The sequence below is a fragment of the Aquarana catesbeiana genome, linkage group LG01, assembly GCF_042186555.1.
Source record: "Aquarana catesbeiana isolate 2022-GZ linkage group LG01, ASM4218655v1, whole genome shotgun sequence".
In the NCBI taxonomy this organism is placed as follows: Eukaryota; Metazoa; Chordata; class Amphibia; order Anura; family Ranidae; genus Aquarana; species Aquarana catesbeiana.
Window position 1 is genome coordinate 968524529 of NC_133324.1, and position 13715 is coordinate 968538243.

A 13715-nucleotide genomic window follows, 5' to 3' on the forward strand; every position below is an offset into this window, starting at 1 on the left:
GAGAGAGAATAGAGAGAGAGAACAATAAAACAACAACTATTTTTGTTTTTTTTATTTTATATATTTTTTTTTGTTTTTTTTTTTTACACTTTTTTTTGTAACTGTAACTTTTGGAACTGTAACCATTTCCAGGTTCGGGTCTCTCAAAATGCGATGGCATCTTGGGAGACAATGTGAAAGTGTGTCCTAGTCTGTGCAATGCTGTACCCTACGCTAATACTCAACTAGTGTATGGTAGCGTTCAAAACATTCACCAATGCAAAGACCAGGATTGTCAGGACAGGAGGGACAATAATAGCAGGTGTCACACCTATATCCGCCATTGCTGCAGACACAACATCTTTTTTGGGGGGCTCGTTGGGTAGGGGTACGCGGGAGGACATAAGGAAAATGCCTCTCATGCAGCCAGCTTACTGCATTTGGTTGGGGAAGGTGAGGTGGAGCACCGTCTGGAAACAGAAGGGCTCTGACGATCTCTTCCTGGAATTTAAGGAAGGATCCAATCCGTCCTGAAGCTCTGTATAGCACATAAGCGTTCAGCAAAGCCAATTGAAATAAATAAACAGACACTTTTTTGTACCAGCGTCTGGCCTTACGGGCAATTAGGTACGGCGCCAACAACTGGTCATTGAGGTCCACCCCTCCCATATTTTGGTTATATTTGTGGACACAGAGGGGTTTCTCCACAACCATAGGCGTGCGCACAGGGTGTGCCGGGTGTGCCCAGGCACACCCTAATAACCCCATGCGCATTAGTATTATCGCTCTGTGTAGCAGCAGGAACATGTGAAAGATCTACCTCTTACTGGCTCTGCCATAAGAGAAGTGTCTATGCTCTTCTCTTTCACTGTGGCAGCAGAGAGATCAATTTGCCGGGGTCATATATATGTAGACACACACACATGCATGTGTGTGTGTGAGCTTTAGGGTGCACACCCTAATAAAATTGGCTGCGCACACCTATGTCCACAACACCAGTCGCTGTAGGAATTTGGACCATCGTGTCTGCATGAAGGGAGGTGAGAACGAAAACATTCTTATTATCCCTCCACTTCATAGCGAGCAAGTTATTACACTTGAAGCAGGCTCTCTCCCCCAGCCTAAGACGGGAATCTACAAGCCGCTGGGGAAAGCCCCGGCGATTAGGTCGCACTGTGCCACATGCTCCAATATGATGATCAAAAAGGTGGCTAAAAAGTGGCACGCTCATGTAATAATTGTCCACGTACAAGTGGTACCCCTTTCCGAATAAGGGTGACACCAAGTCCCACACAATCTTGCCAGCGCTTCCTATGTAGTCAGGGCAGTTTGTCGGCTCTACGTGACTATCTTTGCCCTCGTAAACCATAAAACTACATGTATAGCCTGTGGCCCTGTCACAGAGCTTATTGACCCCGTATCTGGCACACTTGCTGGGAAGGTACTATTTGAATGACAAGCGGCCAGAAAACTTAATGAAAGACTCATCAATGCAGACAACTTGTTGGGGAGTAAACAAGTCTGCAAAACGCTAGTTGAAGTGGTTTACGAGGGGCCGAATTTTGTAGAGCCGATCGTATCCAGGGTCTCCTCGAGGACGACAGAGTTCATTGTTTTTGAAGTGCATGAACCACAAAATCTGCTCGTATCATGCCCTGGTCATGGAGGCAGAGAACACGGGCATATGATGAATTGGGTCAGTGGACCAATATGACCGCAGCTCACTCTTTTTATTTATGCCCATGTTGAGGGAAAGGCCCAGAAAGATCTTAAATTCGGAGACCGTAATTGGTCTCCAATCTCTGGCAAGGGAGGACTGGGGAATAGTGGCGATATAAATTGCTTTGGTCCACAATAGATCTATAGAGATCATCGGTGAAAAACAGCGAATAAAAATTAAGTGACGTAAAATCAAGTGTTTCCACCTGAATTCCGGGTTGGCCAGTGAATGGGGGAAGTACGGGTGCTGCAGAAGTGGTGGGTTCCCAATTAGGATTGGTGAATGCAGCAGGAAGGGCACTATGGGCACGATGGGGCTGTGTTCGTCTTGGTGGCAGCGGGACACTACTAGTGCTTGCCACCTCACCAGCTTGAACTGCACTTATGGGACTCGCCACGTCACCAAGTGATACTGCTGTGCTGGATGTACAACCAGGGTGTACTAGGCCGCTGGTGCTTGCCAGTTCACCAGAAGGAATAGCGGCGCTAGTACTGCTCTGCTCCATACAGGGGACCTGCGGTTCTTGCACATCAACGACAGAAGAAGAAGTTCGGGGTCTGGTACGCCTGACCTTAGCAGGGACCACAACTCCGTCGTCAGAGCTATCTGTCATGGAGCCGCTGTCCTCTACAGGATCGTATTCTGAGCCTGAATCTGACAGATGAGTGACTTCCTCTTCACTATCTGTCATGCTCAGAAATGTGTAGGCCTCTTCACTAGTGTACCTTCGATTTGCCATTTTGGGCTCTAAATTTAGTGGAACACTAGTGAGACTCACAGGCAAAAAAGCTCCTGACTGTTAGCGACTGATTCAAAACGCTACCAAAAAAACTGTTAGCGATTGCAGGGATCAGGCCTGACACTGCAGTTATGTGTTTAGTGTTTTGTAAGTGTCAGTGATCGATCGATACTGCACTTGGGTGGGCTGGGCTAGGCCGGGCGGAGGGGCAAAACGCAGGTGCTAGCAGGTATCTGGGCTAATCCCGCTAACACTGCGTTTGAGAACCCTAAACTGCTGGGGACGCTAGTATAGATCTGATAGGATCAGATATTGATCCGTTCAGATACTATACCACTAAGGGAGGTGTATGCTGCGTGCGTGGGTGTTAGCAGTACTGGCGCTAACCTGACGCTGCCTGGGGCGACGCAGACCTTATCTGACCCTAAAACTTAACTTATATCACCGCCGGGCGATCAGGGGGCTAAACCTTTATTCGGTAATAAACGGCGGGTGCCCTGACACTATAAAAAACAAACTAACTAACCAGGGTCACCCGTAACAGTTATACGGTGATCACTGGTGAAAGGGTTAACTAGGGGGCAATCAGGGGGTTAAAACCTTTATTAGGTAGTATATGGGGGTCCCTGACGCTATAAAATACTGACGGCGAACCTAAATACTTACCTCCCTAACTATCGTTACCTGTGACACTAATACAGCGATCAGAAACACGATCGCTTAGTGACACTGGCGATGGGGGGTGATCAAGGGGTTAAAACTTGGTTAGGGGGGTATACTAGACCTAAAGGGGGCTAACACTAACTGCCCTACCACACTAACTGTCACAAACTGACACCAATGCAAAAAAAAAAAACTGCTATTGGTGTCACTGTGACAGGGGGTACAGGGGGGTGATCGGGGGTGAACGGGGTGACTGGGGGGTGAAAAGTGTGCCTAGTGTGTTCTACTGTTAGTGTAGTGTTGGTGCAACTCACATCGATGTCTTCTCTCCTCGGCGCCGGAACGAAAAGACCGACTCGAGGAGAGATGACATCACTTCCTCTGCCGCTGTTTACATTACAGCAGCAGAGGAAGATTGTCATTCGTTGGGAGCGATTGCGAGGGGGTGGCCACGAATGAGTGGCCTCCCCCTCAGCCTGGATCACTCCCCTAACGAAGCCGACCGCACCAGGTACGTGATTTTGCCTGCCCATGCCATTCTACCGCAGTATATCTGTGTTAGGCGGTCGGCAAGTGGTTAAGGAGACCGCACTCAGTTGTTCTTAATTGGTGATCATATTCACATGTAATATAAAATTGAATAGCGCACACTGTGTGGCTAAAATAATTACATTTATTGAAAGTCAGGTACTCACATACAAAGCACTACAACCCTAGTGCTGGGATAAAGGTATAAAATGACATCATAGGATAACATCAATAGAGAAGGTGGCTGCAGTGATGTCCAAAGGAACTCCCGCACGCGTATCGTCCAAATCTGGACTTCCTCAGCGGTACTAGAGTCCCAGACATCAAATCTATATATATATATAGAGAGCCCCATATCTCGTTTTCCTGTGTAATAGAACCTCCCACAGGCGTTATCCAATCAGCTCGGGCCAATACGAGGTCAGGGGAATTACTTCCTGCTAATGTTCATGGGTAACTATAGCAACCAAGGCGTCATCAACAACATGACACCCGGTCACGTGACCCTGCATTCAGGGAGATGATTCCCATTCACATTATAAAAAGCTGTGACCGTCGTGACGTCACCGATGTCGGGACGCCTGGTCATGTGACCTTGTACTCATGTTTCCAGCTTAACGCTGGAACACAAATGGAGGCAAACTCCGCCCCTCGTGACCAAGCCTCCACTTGAGACTGTTGCTATGGTATTCACTATGCATAGCTAGAGACCGCCCTCCCACGGACTGCGCTGTAAACCAATGTTGAGGCATATGCACACAGCTAATCCTGAAACAGCTTAAATCAGAAGCATACCAGCCAGACCACAGGCTGGGAGGTAATATACAGATCAAAGTAGACAATGGCCATAAGGGAAAAGAGGGATATATAAATAAAATTTAAAAATGTAAAATAGTGGTTAAAAATCATTAAAATATTAAATAGATAATACATTTAATCATATAGAATGTGGGACATGCAATTCCCCACATAATTTATAAAAAACGGCATCATTGCAGCCACCCTATGACAACAATACAAGTATATAGTCATCAGTCACATAACATATATTCCCAGTCTAGGTGAGTGAACAGAACATAAACTGTATAGAAATCTTTAGGATCAAAAAAAAAAAAAAGAAATACCGATATTTAGCGATCCGAAATGAAACAGTTTAAATCAAATTCGACATTGAGCCCCATGGGTACCCCCACTCGGGTCTCATAAACCCAAAAAGACTCTTGACGGCTCAATTGTCGAATGTAATTCCCCCCCCCTCCAATGAGGGGTCACTTTCTCAACCACCCAAAATTTTAATTTCGCGGGGCTACGAGCATGGAACAATCTAAAATGCTTGGAAACATTATGTGTGACCAAACCTTTTGTAATGTTTGCCACATGTTCTCCAATTCTAGTATGCAGAGGTCTAGATGTTCTCCCTATATATTGGAGGCCACATTCACACCCCATCATGTATACTACCCCTGAGGTAGAACATGTGATAAAATCCTTAATTTGATAAAGTTTCTTGGTTGCTGTGGCGACAAACTCTTTGCGTTTTCTGACATTACCCTTAGCCTGTTTGCATGGTGGACAATGCCCACAGCCATAAAATCCTGTCAATATATTAAATATCCTATTCTTGAACAAGATTGGTGGATCAATGACCCCAGGGGCCAATTTATCTCTCAAAGAGGGAGCCTTCTTGTAAACAAACTGGGGAAATTGAGAAAGAGCTGGGCCAAGTACCTTATCCTGTTTGAGAATAGGCCAATGTTTACGAACAATCCTTTCGAATTGTTTGTATTGAACATTGAAATCCAGAACCATTTTAATATTCCCAGATGGATCATGTTGAGCTTTAGAACAATTAGACACCAATGTAGTTCTATCCAGCATCTGGACGCTTTCGATATCTCTGTCTATACTGGATTTGTCATACCCCTTTTGTAAAAAGCGGGCCGACAAAACCTGTGATTGTGAAATATAGTCGCTTTCATGTGAACAATTTCGCCTAATGCGTACAAATTGTGCCTTCGGAATGTTGCACAACCACTGGGAGTGGTGGCAACTTCCTAGGGGAATTAACGCATTGCGATCAGTTGGTTTGAAGTGATTCATCAACTTAAACCGACTACCCTCCACAGAGATATCCAGATCCAGGAAGACAATCCGTTCGCTACTCACATTCCAGGATAGGACAATATTCCTATTGTTCCTGTCCAATTTCCGCATGAATAGATCAAGGTTGGTCCTATCGCCTGTCCAAATCATAATGATATCGTCAATATATCTTTGGTAACAGACAAGTTCCGGGGGTGTGTTTTTGAAGATGGCGTCTTCCTCCCAGTGTGCCATAAGCAGGTTGGCAACACTGGGAGCAAACCGAGCCCCCATCACTACGCCTCTGGTTTGGAGGTAGAACTGTCTGTTGAACCAAAAATAATTCTTTGATAGACAGAAATTCAAACAATCCAGAATGAAGCTCTTATGTCTTCTCGTGAGGTTGGATGTTCTAAATGCCCACTGCACAGATGTCAAAGCGTCCTCATGACTGATAATCGTGTACAGTGAACTGACATCTGCTGTTATCAAAAAACAGGAGGACAAATCAGGTAAGGCTTCTAGAATCTGGATGATATGTTTGGTGTCTTTCAAAAAGGATTGGGTTTTTCAAACCATTGGTTGGGGAAAAAAGTCGATGTACTGACCCAGTCTCGACGAGACTGAGTCAATCCCATTGACTATTGGTCGGCCGGGTGGGTTGGTACTGTTCTTATGAATTTTTGGCAAAAAGTATATTATTGGAGTACGACATGAAGATGGATCTAAATATAATGCTTCTTTAGTGTTAAGCACTCCTATATGCTTCCCTCTTTCTATAAGTGAGTGTAAAATATTTATGCTATGAGCTTTTTTCAACCTGACTAACTATACTGGTCACTGGAAGTTCAACATGGCACCTCATGGCAAAGAACTCTCTCAGGATCTGAAAAAAAGAATTGTTGCTCTACATAAAGATGGCCTAGGCTATAAGAAGATTGCCAAGACCCTGAAACAGAGCTGCAGCACGATGGCCAAGACCATACAGTGGTTTAACAGGACAGGTTCCACTCAGAACAGGTCTCGCCATGGTGGACCAAAGAAGTTGAGTGCACGTGCTCAGCGTCATATCCAGATTTTGTCTTTGGGATATAGATGTATGAGTGCTGCCAGCATTGCTGCAGAGGTTGAAGGGGTGGGGGGTCAGCCTGTCAGTGCTCAGACCATACGCCACACACTGCATCAAATTGGTCTGTATGGCTGTCATCCCAGAAGGAAGCCTCTTCTAAAGATGATGCACAAGAAAGCCTGCAAACAGTTTGCTGAAGACAAGCAGACCAAGGACATGGATTACTGGAACCATGTCCTGTGGTCCGATGAGACCAAGATAAATGTATTTGGTTCAGATGGTGTGAAGCGTGTGTGGTGGCAACCAGGTGAGGAGTACAAAGACAAGTGTGTCTTGCCTACAGTCAAGCATGGTGGTGGGAGTGTCATGGTCTGGGGCTGCATGAGTGCTGCTGGCACTGGGGAGCTACAGTTCATTGAGGGAACCATGAATGCCAACATGTACTGTGACATACTGAAGCAGATCATGATCCCCTCCCTTCTGAGACTGGGCCGCAGGGCAGTATTCCAACATGATAACGACCCCAAACACACCTCTAAGACCACCACTGCCTTGCTAAAGAAGCTGAGGGTAAAGGTGATGGACTGGCCAAGCATGTCTCCAGACCTAAACCCTAATGATCACCTGTGGGGCATCCTCAAACGGAAGGTGGAGGAGCGCAAGGTCTCTAACATCCACCAGCTCCGTGATGTCGTCATGGAGGAGTGGAAGAGGACTCCAGTGGCAACCTGTGAAGCTCTGGTGAACTCCATGCCCAAGAGGGTTAAGGCAGTGCTGGAAAATAATGGTGGCCACACAAAATATTGACACTTTGGGCCCAATTTGGACATTTTCACTTAGGGGTGTACTCACATTTGTTGCCAGAGGTTTAGACATTAATGGCTGTGTGTTGAGTTATTTTGAGGGGACAGCAAATTTACACTGTTATACAAGCTGTACACTCACTACTTTACATTGTAGCAAAGTGTCATTTCTTCAGTGTTGTCACATGAAATGATAGAATAAAATATTTACAAAAATGTAAGGAGTATACTCACTTTTATGAAATATTGTATGTGTGCACCTTGGGCTTGCGTTTGCATTTGCAGGGCAACAGGGGTTTCCACAATTTTTTTTTATATATTTTATTATATTTTTTTATTTTATTTTTTTATTTATTTTTACTTGATTGCTATCACAAGAGGTTAATAAACCCTTATGTGATAGCATTGGGCAGGTGACAGGTACTCTTTATGCAGACATTAGGGTCTAATAGACCCCAATGTCTCACCTGCCCTTCACAGCATCTAACCAATCACAGATCGGCTGGGTTAGATGTGTCCCCTGGCTGTACTAGCCAGGAAAGGGTGCATCTGAAACCGGAAGTGATATCAGTTTCATTGTTTGCATGTGAGATGGAGTCGTGGATTTGCCTCGGTCTCGCTGCAGCCTCTCTCCCCCCGCCACTGGCTGTGTTCCCGGGCATCGGTAAGTACGGGGCAGTTCAGGAACCACGGGAGAAGGGGTCCGCTGGCGGGAGGGGGGGAGGCACCGTGCTGCCAGCTGTATGAAAGTGGTGGGCAACTATGGAGCCACCACTTTACTTTCACTTTGAAGCCGGGAGTCGGCTGTGCAAAACCCACACAAGCTGATGACTGCTGCAGATATCAGCTTGTGTTTAATGGTTAACTCTTTGGACATACATAGTACGCCCCAAGAGCTTAACTGGATATTTAACGCATGGAAGATTATATAATTAGAATATGATGGAGGTGTACTAGATAAAGCCACAGACACCAATTTCTCAGCAGCATGTGCAAAGTAAATGTCATCCCGAATACCCTCCATGTTCTTTAGTAAAGGTCTACCAATTAATTTCCAGCCCTTTTTCCTTCAGTTCCCTACCTGTGACGGAACACCTGGAACCCAACCTGGGTGCTTCCCCCAAACAGAGCCTGCTGCTCTCCAAACCCTTCCAGCAGACTGAGAGCTAATACCAGTCCTTTTACCCCAAGCATTGTACACAGACAAGATGTTTGAGGGTTAAATCAAAGGAATGATTCTTTATTGAACAGAAATACAGGTTTTTATACACTTCAAAGTAGGGCACCCATAACATTGCACAATGGTTAGATAACGAGGTAGAGTTGACACGAGATTAATCCCATGATGTAGGAACATCCAAGAGTTAGCCAAATTAGCCAAAAGACAGAAACAATAGGTGACTCAATTAACAATGGGAATGAACACCTATGAGACACACAATGGGACGAAGACACTTAACATATAACACTATAATAAACAGACTATAGCAGGAGACCCCAGCCCAGCTCAGACAGTTCGGCACCAGTATTCAAGAAGACTCAGGGCTGTCCCAAATCTCATTAACCAGCTTTATTTTCACATCAGTCCTCTCACTGAGTTTCAAGTTGGCAGAGGCCATCATGGCTTCCTTGACTGTTCAATGTAATAATGTCCTCTTGCATTATATAAGAGGACATCTTCCTAAATGTTTGTAGCTCCCTCAAATGCCAGGGCCCATAGTCAGTAGGCAAGAGGCTACCCTGCAGTCCCCTCCAAAAGCCTCTGTCCTGGTTGGGTCTGTCACACTACCACATTACAATGACTGCCTACACATGGAATGCTTTCCCATGAGTTTAGGTCATTTAGGGCAAATTAACCACTTCAGCCCCGGAAGAATTTACCCCCTTCCTGACCAAAGCACTTTTTGCGATTCGGCACTGCGTCGCTTTAACTGACAATTGCTCGGTCATGCCATGTTGTACCCAAACAAAATTGACGTCCTTTTTTCCCCACAAATAGAACTTTCTTTTGGTGGTATTTGATCACCTCTGCAGTTTTTATTTTTTGCACTATAAACAAAAAAGAGCAACAATTTTGAAAAAAAAGCAATATTTTTTACTTTTTACTATAATAAATATCCCGCAAAAAATATATAAAAAAACATTTTTTTTCCTCAGTTTAGGCCGATACGTATTCTTCTACATATTTCTGGTAAAAAAAAAAATCGCAATAAACGTATATTGATTGGTTTGCGCAAAATTTATAGTGTCTACAAAATAGGGGATAGTTTATGGCATTTTTCTTTTATTAGTAATAACGGTGATCTGCGATGTTTATCGGGACTGCGACATTATGTCGGACACATCGGAAATTTTTGACACTATTTTGGGACCATTGTCATTTATACAGCGATCAGTGCTATAAAAATGCATTGATTACTGTGTAAATGACACTGGCAGGGAAGTGGTTAAGTGTGTCCTAGGGAGTGATTCTAACTTGGGGGAGGGGCTACAACACACAGGACAGTGATCACAGCTCTTGATGACGGAGCAGTGATCACTGTCCTGTTACTAGGCAGAATGGGGAAATGCTTTGCTTACAAAAGCATCTCCCCGTTCTTTCTCTCCATGACACGATCGTGGGCACCTGGCGGACATAGAGTTCCGCGGGACCCGCCGTCATGGAGACCACGGCGCGCGCCTCCGGCAGCGTGCACATGCTTGCGATACCGCTTCTTAAAGGGGACGTACCTCTACACCCTTTTGCCTACTAGTGCCATTCTGCCGACGTACATCGGCGTGCGCTGGTCGGCAAGCGGTTAACTTGAGCGTGTAAATGAAGCAAATAAATACCCTGCATGATTGTTATAACCTTGTACACTCAGTGGCCACTTTGTTAGACACACACCTGTCTCTTCAATGGGGGACATGGTCAACTACAATATTCAGGTACACTACGGCATTCAGATAATGCTTAACTGGAATTAAATTGGCTCAAATCAAAGCTCTCTATGCAAAGAAGAAAGAAAATACTTACCTCTCTTTTCATGACTATGCCTGAGTCAGAGTGAAAGAAGGAACATGAGAGGGGTCTGGTGGGCAGCAATGCACTTCAGTCTGGCTTTGGCTTTGTAATTTTCTGTAAGTTACTATAGTAAGGTCCCAGGCCTCCTTTAGTCTAATGAGAACCTCCAGAGCCAGGTATAGCTGACATCCTTCTATATAGAGTGGGTTACAAGGCATGGTGGGTGTAGTGCAGTTTATTTTCTATTGAACAGAACTGTGGGAGAGTGGGTTTAGGGCAAGGACACCCTTAGGTAGTTGCAATGTTAATTGACAGATTCCGAGACTTCCACAGGTAGACAGCCATGCAGGGAAAGGCATTCAGCAAGACACCACATCTGCATATGTAGGAGTGCTGTCTCCTATGGTAACAGTCTTATAACAGTCCCTAACACAAATTATAACAAGCTCCTTTACTCCCTCTATAATCACTTCTTGCAGGTTCTCAACCCACTGAGCTCCCAGTCTCTCTCACTAGATTTGCTAATTCACTGCCACTGAATCCCGTGTGCTCTTTCAATCTTCTTACTCAGTATCTTCCATAAGCGTCACCCCCGCTTCCCTGCTGGGTCCCTGGCTTGGCACTCCAAATACTCCTCAAATGTTACCTCACTGGCTGGGTCCCTGACCTGCTGAAGTTTTCAGATTCTTCACCGTCCCCGGTTGGTGAGAATTCTGCTCTGGTACTTGCTTCAGCTACTCACTGTGGTCCCTGGTAATAAGGTGGCTGGTCCCTTAGTGGCGACAGCTTCCCCTCTATCTCTGACCATGACAGGTTCTCCGGCCGGCAGAACCGTCACTTCTGGTTGGATTGCCAGCCACAGTCCCAACCCTGCGCTGCTCTCTTGCTTCTGGATAGGCCGTCAGACAGCCTAACAGCCAGATGTGCCAAACTCCGACCTAGCAGCCTGGGCAGCCCTTGTCTTATCTAATGTCACCAAGCACCCGGCCACCTAGCTGCAGAAGAGAGAAGTGCAGCAATTCCAGACTTAGGGTTAAATCAATTGATCCCCAACAATTGGTCAAGGCAACTATATCTGGCAGGTAAATTTAGGAGCAGCCCTGCATCAACTTCAGGGTGCAACATTACAATAAAGCTTTTTTTAAAAATAAATAAATAAATAAAACATGCTCAGACAAGCGGACCTTCTCTGTATAATATCTCCATATTCCAGTTCTGTAGATGAGTACAGGGGGATTGGACACTCTGACCTCTGTGTGTATGGGTTGTATACTCTGATTGGAATCCGTAACATTTATTATTTTCCATCCAGTGCCTGGCCAAATTGAAATAAAGAAAGTTCCATCAATGGAAGATAACACAATTAGATGGAGTCTGTCTGAGAAATGGGGAAATATTACTGGATTCCAGGTAAGATAATGCTACATTTTGTATATTGTAGTCTCAATTCCATATTGACCAATTACTGATAACGTGTTGAAGACGAATTGCCTTATTTATAGATAATGGCCCTGAATGAACTTTATTTGACTTTTTTTTTTGAAAAATGTTTATTGGGTTTTATAGCATACAATAGTATAAAACTGAGTGTATCAAAGGTTACATAGCATTTATTATTACAATCTTTAAAGAACAAACACTTCTCATAGCAGTTAAAATAAAGAAAGGAAAAGAAAACAGAAAAAAGAAAAAAGAGGGGGAGGGTAGAGGGAGGGGAGGTCAGGGGAGTTCATGTTTGCCATCTTATCAACACTAGTGAGCGTAACTTTGCTCGACACATGAAATCTTAACATCTAGATATCTTCAGGAGTGGAGGCAGCGTCTGTACATACCTGGCTGAGCATGGTATATATTGGTCAGGGTATAGTAAATAACCTGAGTGATCTCACTATACATAGAAATATAGAGTAATAAATGTGGAAGGGTGGATGCTAAGGAGCAGAATAGATCTGTGGATATCCTACGGTGGCTTAAAAGTAAAGGAATCCGGGGTGGGGGGTATTTTATGGCGACCAAGTGAGTTGGTGAGATCTCTTGTTAAGTACCATTTCGTGTAGCGGAATGGGTGCATTATATCCATTAGTGCCTGTGGAGCAAATGTAGCTTCGATGTATTTTCTCCATCTTTTAAAAAAACGGGAAGTCGATCGAAAATTAAGAGTGATGGTATCCAATCTCTCTAGATGGAAGAGTGAGGCCAAGGCCTTTTTAAACACTGTTAGAGTAGGTGGAGTCGCTGATATCCAGTGAGACATAATAGTCCTGCGAGCCACTAGAAGACACAAGTGAGCCCATTGCGGAATATTTTGTGGGACCCTCGTTGGCGATGAGGGTGAAGGAGGTATGTTAAACAGGCATAATAGACGGTCCTTCGTCAACTGAATTTTCTGGACCACGTTGATGTAAGTGATCACCTTATCCCAGTAAGCATCAATCTTGGTACAGTCCCAGAGCCTATGTAGCAAGGTGGAGCGAGGTAGGTTACACCAGGAACATTGCGCTTGGGTGGGGTCCGCCTTGTTGAAACGAAATGGTAAATAAGCCCTGTGAATGATCTTGAATTGAGTTTTCCTCCATGTTTCGGAAGTGGTAAGATTGCGGACAGTTTTGTATCCCTCAAGGATCTTTTCTGGCAGAGACTCGTCTTCTAATACGTGTGACCACTTTTGAAAGGGTTTGAGAGCATATTTCCGTGTTTGATGTTGTATGAGACAGGAGTAAATATTGGAGATGGAGTAATTATTGCTTTTGAGAAGAGTATCAATGCAGGATGTTTCGAGTGGGTTGGTGTTGGGACCAGAACATGATTTGAGATAATTGATGAGTTGGTGATGGAAAAAAAACATGAGTAGGTGGTAGGGAGTACTCCCGCATCAAGGTTTGAAAGGGTTTGAATTTGCCAGGCTTGTTGAGATAAAAAGACGAGACAGCAGTAAGGCCTTTAAGTTTCCATTGGCCAAAAGCTTTATGGATGATAGATGGAAGGAACATAGGGTTGCCTTGTATTTTGAGGTAATTGGAGGATCTGGATGGCAGTTTAAGCAGCTTTCTTACTTCTCTCCATGCAATGACCGTGTCCTTAATAAGTACACTTGTCTTGAGGTGGGGGGGTAATGCATTGGGATTGGA

The 13715-nt window shown here is 44.7% G+C and overlaps 1 protein-coding gene across 5 annotated transcripts in view; it reads left to right on the forward strand.

Annotated features, from left to right (window-relative positions):
• The window catches only part of LOC141122475 (receptor-type tyrosine-protein phosphatase T-like), a 230286-nt gene that overhangs the window by 136629 nt on the left and 79942 nt on the right, over positions 1 to 13715 (forward strand). For all 5 annotated transcript variants that reach the window (XM_073611980.1, XM_073611977.1, XM_073611981.1 and 2 more), the window contains one exon: positions 11900 to 11997. In XM_073611980.1, the coding sequence (XP_073468081.1) occupies positions 11900 to 11997 (98 nt within the window). The remainder of the gene's footprint in view (positions 1 to 11899; positions 11998 to 13715) is intronic.